The sequence below is a fragment of the Lycorma delicatula genome, chromosome 8, assembly GCF_047948215.1.
Source record: "Lycorma delicatula isolate Av1 chromosome 8, ASM4794821v1, whole genome shotgun sequence".
Lineage (NCBI taxonomy): Eukaryota > Metazoa > Arthropoda > Insecta > Hemiptera > Fulgoridae > Lycorma > Lycorma delicatula.
The window spans coordinates 36,711,864-36,723,230 of NC_134462.1; the positions used below are offsets into that span (position 1 = coordinate 36,711,864).

At 30.9% G+C, this 11,367-nt stretch overlaps 1 protein-coding gene across 1 annotated transcript; it reads right to left on the reverse strand.

Annotated features, from left to right (window-relative positions):
- Positions 1-545: 545 nt before the first annotated feature.
- On the reverse strand, positions 546-1,493 carry LOC142329209 (uncharacterized). The gene has a single exon (XM_075373609.1). It carries the CDS (start codon positions 1,491-1,493, stop codon positions 546-548), a length of 948 nt encoding a protein of 315 aa, XP_075229724.1.
- Positions 1,494-11,367: the final 9,874 nt, after the last annotated feature.

Below are 11,367 nucleotides of genomic sequence, written 5' to 3' on the forward strand. Positions count from 1 at the left end.
ATCGCTGAGCGTCCAGGCCGAAAACCAAATTGGTCCTCATGAAGTCCCGCTGCCATCTCTACGCCCTCGTTTAGTCTTCGAAGAACAAGTCTTTCAAACAACTTCGCAAAGCAATTCAATAAACAAAGTGGTCGAAACGAAACCTGTGCCCCCGTAGGACCAGCAGTCTTCCTTAGCATCACTAACCTTGCACCACTCCACCGTTCAGGTATTCATTCCATCTCCAATATCATATTCATTGCTCGCAATACCACACCAGGCACCGTCTCAGCCACAATTTTTACGACCTCCGGGGGGATTCCATCCGGCCCAGGACTCTTGCCGCCTTTAATCAACTTAGTCGCCTCACTCAGGTCTTGCAGCGAGAATGGAACCATTGATTCCACCACAATTTCCTCCCTTTGAAAGTCCACTCCTTTCGGAAACAGTTCATCAACGCCTTTCCGCAGTTCATCGTCGGTGAGGAGTGGCAGCCGTCTTCCAATCTTTTTTGTGACGATACGATAGGCATCACCCCACGAATCAATTTCCACAGCATCACACAATTACTGCCTCTTGCATTTTTTGGACGCAGTTGCTCCACGAAAGTCCCGTCTAGCAAGCCGTAACCTTCCGAGCTCCTCTTCGATGTTCTCACCCGGCCTCTGCGTTCGCTTGAGGCAGTGCCTACTCATCACACATCTTCTTCTCAATTTGGCGAGTTCGGGAGTCCACCAATTTACCCCTGCACGCCCTGCAGTCACTTCCTTAATTACACCCGTTTCCGCTCCCACCCTGAAAACTGTGTCTGTCAGCTCATTCAAATCCGTGTCTTTGCTACAGCCAAGTTCAAAATCAATAGCCGCCCTGAACTGCGCGACACTGCCTGAATGAAACCTCACGCTCCTGGTGCCTGGCCGTTCTTCCTGGATAACATCGCCAATTTCAAAAGTTATTAGCCTGTGATCACTGAGAGTCTCCTCCCCCAACACTTGCCATCCCAACAACCTCTGCAAGCCTCTCATGTTCACAAATGTCAGATCTGGGACAAAAATCCCCACTCCTCCACTCTCGAACGTCATTTCGCCCCTTCGATTGACGCACTGAAGGTCCACTGAAGCCATAGCATCCTCAAGAAGTCTGCCTCTTCGATCATCGATGGCTGATCCCCAACTCCGAACCTTAACATTAAAATCTCCGCTCACCACGACGATTTTCGACCTCCATCTGGCAATTTCCTCCACCAAATCATCAACCATTCTCGCATAAACTAAAAAGTCAGAGTTAGGCGACAAATATACACTAAACATCACCATCCTTGCCAGTTCCACCCATACATAGCCGGGTCCTGCGCCCTTATTATGTACTGCTGCTGTACCACAGGAGACCAGTATAGCCGCACTGGAATCAGCCGACACCACCCATCTGTCATCGACGATTGTTCTTCGATCCGGCTCACTCAGTAATATAATTTCACAACCCCGTCGGACAGCTATTTCCCAGCAGGCATCCATAGCCCTGCTACTCCTGTTCGCATTAAATTGAAAAACTCGCATTAACATGCGGATTTCCCACCACTGCAGCCCTTACCACCCCCTCCGACACGTGGTTTTCCTTTGATCTCTGTAATAACTTGCTGCTGCCGACATCCACTACTCTTATGGCCCTTTCCATTACATCTAAAACATAGTCTAGACCGGTCTGGCCCTCCGCACTTCGCAGCCATATGGCCATTCTCTCCACACCTGAAACACCTCAATGTTTCCTCCCTCCGGCACACTCTGCAATTAATCCAGCCTATCTGTATCCTCTGAACATCGGATAACCTACGCGCCACAAACCCAGGCACCATTATCGTGGCATTCTGCGATCCTCCGTAAGCCGGCCCCAAGGATGTAACTCGCAAATCCGCTTCCATGCAGCCAGCATATGCCGCCACCGACTTGACCACCTCAGCAGCTGTCTGTTTGTTAGATTAGTTGTTCTTTATGTGATTAATAACATTTATTTTTGTATTTTCTTTGCTTTTTATGTTTTAAACTTGATAAATGTTATTGGGGTCATCTTTGTATGTAGTTATTTATGTTAATATATATTTATGAATACTGATTAAGATTACAGATGATGTATACTGATTAAGAATTGTGTAAAAAAATACATTGAACGAGGGATTTCAACAGAAACCTTCTCTGCATGCCATTTTTTTTTTCATATTCAAACTTACTTATAGTTCAGATAAATTGTAACCGATTATAAATTAAACAATGAGGCAAAAAAAAAGAAGAAATTCCATTTTTATCATCACCGCTTGATTGATGTTGAATTACTTTAACGAAATTATAAATTACTTGAAGTTATTCTGATATAAAATTACTTTCACTCATAGATTTAAGAAAATTATTCAAATAAACCAGTTTTTTTTTTAATGAAACAATGTTTTTTTAACCCGAATCAAAATATACTGAACTAAACAATAACACTTTTTTAACACTGAATGTTAACTTTTTGAAATTGGAGCCAACTTACGGGAAAAATTGGAGATAGTTATTTGTTTTTAATGTTGTCACTCTCTTGAAAATCGCTTAGAATAACGATCATTATTCTGCCGTTTGTTCGATGAAAGTTGAGTAATGATTCTCCTCCCCGTTAAGAATTTAAATGATATAATCTACAAGATACAAACATTAATATTGAAAATTTATGATTAAAGATTTTAAAAATCATGATTTTTTTTATATTTTATTAAATTTTCAGTTGGAGATTATAATAATATTACCTTAAATGAACGATTTTCCAAGTCAAATATATTAATGATTATTATTTAGTAAAAAAAAGAAGACAGATGTAATCGATAGGCAACAAACACAATTCAGAATATTTTTGAAATTGACAAAAAGAAGATCTCCAAATAAATTTACAAATATCCTGAAAAAATGAAATAAATAAACACAGTAATTTACATTTATGATATTTTATATAAAATACTAAAAACACAAAATGTCAATTTTACTTGAATGTTCGTAAAATATATTATAATATTTCATAAAATTTACGTTTTTATATTTCAGTTCACGATAGAATTTTTTTATTTACATTTTTAGTATTAAACGCCGCATATTTACTCTTATCAAAGAGTTAGTTTTAAAGTATAAAACATCCATAAATAAATGTGGCTGGCAGTAAGAATTTAAAAGTTACATAAGCTCAAATTATATAGTTTGATACCAAATATATTTGTATAAAATATATGTATGTAATATTGTTGTATTCACGAATACAGTTTACGATTTTAAACAACCATACCATCTAGCAAAATACTACTATAAAACCTCTACCAATTTATGATTCACCAAATAACAATAACACAGGTTATCGCTTGCGTATACAAAATACAAACTAGTGATTACCTTTACAACCGAATGAATAAACATAAAGCATTATAAAGAAATACTTATTCCATTTAAAATATAGTTTAATAATGAAAAAAATTGTTCAAAATGACTGACTACATTAAATTCATCAACAAATTATCCAAAAATAATAGTGAAAATCTGAAACATTTTAGCAAAAGAGATCGAAAGACTATTAATTTTATTAGTTATTTTATTTTAAACTGTTTAAATGAACTTTTTTTCTTCGTGTTATCAGATATGTTCTGTAATCCAACATTTAGACAAATAATTCAGGAATTCAGGAAAAAATTATTTTGTATACTACATTAATGCATATAAATATATATATATACATATAAACAGCAATCTTTTGTAATCAAACGTACATTCTATATTTCCTTAACAGAAAAAATACAGTTAATAAAAAGAAAGTATTTTTCTTACCAATTTTTTTTTTAATTTTCTCTGTAAATGCTTTGAATAACAGATCAATATCATGTTATTTTTTATATTAAAACAACCCAATATTTAATAAAATTGTAATCAGAAATAAATGAAAGTTTAATAATCATCTATTTCGATTATTTAATTTATGGTTTCAAAGATTTTCAACTTAAATTGACTGGGTAATACTTACAACGAATTAATTTGATTTGATTAAAAATGATATGTACATGAGTAAAAAAAAAAGTACTTAGGAGTAAATTGAGTACCTTCCTCCTCATTTTTAATTAAGCTAAAAAGTATTAAATTTTGAATTAAAGTAACTCTTTTTTTGAATTGTCAATATTTGTCTACCTGTTTTTTACTACTTTTAATGCAGAAAATGTGTTTCTATTCTAAGTCAGTATATTTGTTGAATCATTACAACTATATTATTTAAATCAGTAAAGACTGTAATAAGCACTTTAATTTTACTTTCTTTTTTTATTGCTGATTTAATTATACTGTTCTATTTAAGATGTAAATTGTAAAAGAGAAACGTTGTTAAACAATTCTTTCTTATAAAGAAGACTTTAGAAAGGATGAGGCTATTACACTGCTTTAATTTTAATACCTAATCTTGCTCCACGACCCTATAAACCAATTTACTTATTTTATTTTATTTTTTTAACTTTCTTCTTTTAAGTCTTCTCTACTATTAAGCAATTTCTTTTTTTTTTCTTCCGTAAATCCCATAGAGAGTAAAGTAAGTAAATTTTAGAAATAAGATCCCACATGTTACAATTTAGCTAGTAGTAGTAACTTTCTGCCAGGGTTTCTGGTTAACACCACGTACGCCACACAATACTTCCCCCACACACCCCTATACCAGTACTAAAACACTTCTACAATATAGCTGAGCGTTACTAACTAATTCTAATTGGATGCCCGTTAATCAATCCTATTTTCCCATACCATCGCGTACGTTTCTTGTCTCTGAAACCCCCGGATTTCATACACCGTCTAGGGGCCTTATTCTTACATCTCTTAACTACCGTTTTACAATCCTTTAAGCTCACAGCTCACTTCGTAAGCCTAATACTTAACCCGATTGTCAAATTAGGATAGTTATTAGATAGCTTACATATATTTAACCAAAACATTCTACAAAACTAAACAAATCTGTATTAAGTATTCATAAAATTTATATATATAGTTTCTTCTATAACTACTTTTATTATGTTTTTAATACAGTTTCTTTACAGTATTTTTAACGATTTTTCAATAATAATATTAAAAAATTATGAAAACGTACAAAAATTTGGTAGCCGCCAATTTCAAAAGGTAAAATTAAGAAGGAAAAATATAAATGTATTTAATGAATTAGTGCAAAAGTAGAATCACTTGAAAATTTTTTTAAATTTTTTTACTTTTATTTTTATTTAGGATTTGGATAGGCTTGGAAATATCCATTCCACTTTGAAAAATGAAATTAGAAAAGCAACGCAAAAATAATCCGAGCTTGTTGAAAAACAAGAAAGGTAACGCAAAGAAACTACTAAAAGGACAACAACCGAATGTGAACAAAGACTCTCTTGAATTCAGGAAAAAATTATTTTGTATACTACATTAATGCATATAAACATATATATACATATAAACAGCAATCTTTTGTAATCAAAAGAAACAATGAACGGCATAGATGAATGTGGAAATAGGAGGAGAAAATATTATGGAGGTAGAAGAATTTTGTTATTTGGGAAGTAAAATTACTAAAGATGGACAAAGCAGGAGCGATATAAAATGCCGAATAGCACAAGCGAAACGAGCCTTCAGTAAGAAATATAATTTGTTTACATAAAAAATTAATTTAAATGTCAGGAAAAGATTTTCGAAAGTATATGTTTGGAGTGTCGCTTTATACGGAAGTGAAACTTGGACGATCGGAGTATCTGAGAAGAAAAGATTAGAAGCTTTTGAAATGTGGTGCTATAGGAGAATGTTAAATATTAGATAGGTGGATAAAGTGACAAATGAAGCGGTATTGCGGCAAATAGATGAAGAAAGAAGCATTTGGAAAAATATAGTTAAAAGAAGAGACAGACTTATAGGCCGCATACTAAGGCATCCTGGAATAGTCGCTTTAATATTAGAAGGAAAGGTAGAAGGAAAAAATTGTGTAGGCAGGCCACGTTTGGAATATGTAAAACAAATTGTTAGGGATGTAGGGTGTAGAGGGTATACTGAAATGAAACGACTAGCACTAGATAGGGAATCTTGGAGAGCTGCATCAAACCAGTCAAATGACTGAAGACAAAAAAAAATCATATTATGATAATCCGGTAACATGCCAGGGAGAGGCACAACATTTCTATTTAATTTTAAACAGAAATAAATACCAAAAATAGATTTTATACAGGAATTTAAAAACTAGCCTGTTAAATGAATCTGGAAGCGCTGTACTTCTGTGTACCTACGTTCACAATTTAATAAAATTATACAAGATAAAAATGTTTAAAGGATCAGCTCATCATAACATCATTTTAGTTTAATGCGCTAAGAAAGCTAAAAGAGGGTTCCATCTCATACCTTTTTAAGTTTTATTAGCAAATATATCACGCTCAATTACAAATGAAATTAATAGATTAGGAGCATTAGACTTTGATTTTAGAAAAATTGGTACTAGTTTTTAACTTGCCATTCCGATTTAACAAATGAAAAATAATTTATAATAAAAAAAACACGAATCAGGTTTCGGAAGGGGACGAAAAGGAGGGAAAATTGGAAAAAAATGGCTCGAGTGGAAAAAAACTGGCGAAAATCGCGTATAAATGACTGTAGAAAAAAAATCGAAGGATAAAATTTTACGTAATTGTTGAACTTACAAATTGACGCGTTGTAAATGATTCCGTTATTAAATCACGTGCAATATTCAAAAAAGCGCGAAAAAATGAACTTGACGTTTGAGACTCAGTAGATTTTTATTTTTTTTCAATACACTTTAAATTTTGGTATAAAATAGCTCTAATGTTATCTAAAAAGTATCCCCCAGATGGATGATGTTAATTTTTTAGTAAAACATAAGCATTTTGCAAAAAAAAGAAAACACGAATTGTCCATAACTTGGATATACTTGGCCTAAATTGAAAGCAGAGTCAAAATATTCTTATTAAAAATATTATTTTTCAGCTCCTTTTAAAATTTTTTATTAATTTTTATAAAATTTTTCAATATTCTCAAATGCAATATCTCAGGAAAAAATGCATGTATTTAAATTAAATCAGATGTATCCGAAAGTTTTATTTTTACCTTTAATTTCAGGTTAAAAGACTTTAATCGGTTTAGTAATTCCTGAGGTATTTGTAATACTGTGTTTTTTATTGCAAAATGCGTATATTCAAAGCTAATTAACATTAGTTGAAAAAAATTTATGTGGGTGATTAAAAAGCTACTATAATATTAATAGGTCTTTAAGTGATGAAGAGGATTACAAAAAAAAATAAAAAATAAATAAAAATAAAAATAAAAATTCAGAGTTAGAACCAAAAACAGAAATAGAAAATACATTTTTTTTCAGGTGAGGAATAAATAATCAGAAAAGATTTTCTGAAAATATTCATGTATAGGCTTAGCTTAATAATTTGCTTAAGTAAAGTTTCCTTGAAATCTAACATCCCTTTACGGTTAAAAAAAGAAAAAGAGAATATTCAAAAAACTTTTCTGGATTTACGTCCAGGATTTGTATTTTAAAAAAATGTAAATATTTCTATACATGAAGTATAAACTTTGCACAAAAATTTGAAAATTGTTTAAACCGAAAGGAGATAGAGAGAAATAACAAAAAAACAAACATATATTTCAACATTAAGAGGTGGAGGTTGATTTTTGAAAATCTGTTTGGGAATATTTTAACATGCTATGTCGGTAAAAAATTTGCGTTAATAAATTTGTTTATAAAATGCCTCTGATAAAAATTTTAATTGGTTTTCAAGCGATATCCCCCTGAACTAATTTTGAAAAACTAACATAATCATTCACCCCCGTATATAGAAATATTTAATCCAAATATGAAGTATATCGGTTTATTCAATCCTGATATACACGACAAAAAGCAGTACGCATATGCGTACAGACATATGTTTTTTTAGATGAACTAGCTGGACCCAAAACGTAAAGATTTGAAAAACCCCGATAACCAATTTTTGACATGATCACCAAACTTCTCCTTTTATATAGAAATTCTAGCTATATTTGTCGGGGAAGTAAAAAATTTTATATCCCTCCTGCTGCATAATATGATAATAAAACATATTAAATAAAAAATATTTAGTCATTAGAAATTCATTAAAGTATTATATCTATAACACTAAATTCATCAAGCCAAGAAAGTGTCTCACGTACGAGTATATTTGTATAAAAGCTGTAATACCGGAGAAATCACTTTTCTAATAAACCATTAATCATTAATGTTAAAAAATGTGAAACAATCTGATTATGCATTATTTTTCAAGTTAAAGACAAACCAAATACGTCGTTCAGAAGTAAAAGCTTTAAAAATAAGTCAGTTTTTTTTTAAATCTATAAACCCATAGTAAATGGACTTTTTGAGAACTATTTAAACATAAAATTTACATTTAACCAAACATAAAATTGAACAGGCTAAACTTTTATGCACACTTAATGAATTTTAAAATCATTTTCAAAATATTTATCTACAAAATCATTACAAACAATACGTAACCCAATAGCGTAAATTAAATAAATGTAGTTAGTCAACTGTTAATATTTTGCTACTAAGGATTTTTAGCAGGTCTCTACAATCACATCGGAAACTTTCTTTTTCACATTAGTAACTTTCTTTACTAACTTTTAGACCAACCTACAGTGCGCCGGTTGATTATATGATATTAGTAAAAAAGGTAGACATTTGATTTTGACTCGTATTATGCTATCCTTAATTGCAACATTCTTCAGCAACCGTGTGTGAATTGTTTTGTAATAAATGTATATAAATGTAATAAATAAAAAATTTACGACACATGAAAAATCTGTTTTTTATATCAATTGCGATTAAGAAATATGTTTATTGTACATTTATTTTATTATTTATAAATTTATCTTAATTATTTTATAAATAATTAATAAATTACTGAAATAAAATAATTATACAACTTGATATTAAAAACGAGAAAACATAAAAATAAGATAGAGATATTGTTGCTATAAAAACATAAATAATAAATTTTCATTTCTAACAAGTGTTCAAATGTCACATGTTCAACTGTTCTTGACATAGAAATCAATTTTAAATAATTTTTACAAAATGATAGAGGAGGTATCATTTTGTAAAAACTATTTAAAATTACCTCCTCTCTTATTCTGTTTTTATAGCATTAACTTAATTAGAGTCATGTAGACGGGTGTTGTTTACAAATATGATCTTTTTTACTAATTGACCATTGATGAAAGGGAAGAAAAAAGATAAGTGCAAATTCATATGTAAAAATATAGGCTTTTCACACTCAGCTAAACACCATAGATCTAATCTACATACAATATCTATTGTACGAGTATATAGATTGACCCTATTACAACGGAAATGTCTTTACACAAACGTTTTCATATGTGCATCAATATAGAGGGATCGAGAAGATTGGTTAGTTTCATGTGCACACCGTTTTAAACCAGCACTTTAATAAGAAAACGAAATACATAAAAACGTACAAATGGACAGTACGTCTCTCGTCTTATGAACGTAGATTAACACATTTCACACCACCAAGAAATCCTGCCATAAAAATTCACATAAGTGTCTTAAGCTCATCCAGACGTGAGTATTGTACATAGTTTACAGTTACACGGGAGAATATAACATTTCCACGTAAACAAGTATATATTTGCATTTATGTACTCACCGGTCAATTAAAGGTGCTAAGTGTGTTTTAGCAGGAAGGTTTAAATGCATCTCTAACAATAACATTAAATTATGATTTTTTAATAAATAACAAAACCAATAAACGCAAAAGTATTTAAAAGGAAAATTCATATGCTGATGTTTTTTAAAAATTAGAGTAAAATCATTAGTTTGAATTTATAAATTCAAAATTTATGCGATGTAATATACATACAGTTTAAAAAATATCCAAATAAAAATTACAGCGTGTTTTCTATACATTTAAAGGAAAAAACTCCTTTAAATTTACTAAGTTTATTTGCAAATAGATCTCAATTAACTGTTCAACGAAAAAAAGTATAAATATTTCTAACTTTCGATGTCTACAATTTAATGATAACCCAGATTTGTAAACATAGTCCCGATTAAAAAAATTACGGTTATTAAAAAAAAAATAGGTGAGATATACCTACTATGAATGTAATATTATGAATCATAATCACTAAATATATGAATCACTGCTTAAAGGAGTAAATTAAGATTATTTATGTGTAGTGTTCGTATTTAACTTATTTCCTTGTGCACATCATGCAAATTGTTAGACTGACATATAACTTTTTGGGGTTATAGAGGGTTCTTCACAAATGGTTCTAGAAGCAGCTAAATGACGTTATTTTTTTGGATAAGAAATATAAGTCATGTTCATCATTTTGGTAAATGTTTAGGTAATTGAGATTTTTTTTCCACCATTGCAAATATTAAGATATAATGATATATATATATTATAAATTAAGAATTAATGAACTTTTATCACGATTAATTTTGTAAAAACATCTTTTAGTTTTCAAAAAAATTAAAGTAATAAATAAAATTAAAAAAAAAACAAACACATACCCCAGTTTCCCTAACAATATAAAAAAATCCCTTACGGCACACCGGAAGGCGGATGTAGATTTTACCGGTATTAAATAGGGAATAAAAAAGATTACCACCTTAAAATTAAGAAAAACTTCAAATTTACTCAATGCAATGGTTCCAGGTGAAAAAACCCTTTCACATGTTTAGCATACGACAAGCCCATCTTCTTACAATTCCTGCAAAATTTTGGTCATCCCAATATTTAAACCACTTTAAACAGATTCAATACTGTGCTCATTAAGGGAGGTATGATGTTTTTTGTCTTCAAAGCCCCATTTTTTCCGCCCCCTGGGCCAATGGTTGGTGATAGCAAAAATCTTTATGAATTAAGTTTTAGGCCTTTATCCAAATAATCATAGAAACTTTAAACGAATTCGATTTTTTATTTAAAAGAGTTACAGCAATATTCTGTTTTTTTTTTTCGAAAAAGCCACCCGTTTACACACCCATGGTGTCCTATTTTGGTCGTTAACAAACTCGACCAAAATTTTGGGTCAAGTTTTTTTTAGGGAATAATTTGAAAGTGATTGGCGCAAAATTACGGCAGTTTTCGTGTCCACAAAAAGTGATATATATATATATATAAACTTTTGAACTGACGTAGGGTTTGGGGGATGTGAAACGCAAAGATATGTCAAAATTTTCCGAAAGTCGAATCATGGTACCCATTACAATTACAGCTTTCATCTTGAAATCTACCGAAATCGAATGATTTCTAGCGTAATCTTTATAATTTATTATTGTATTACGATCTGAATAAAG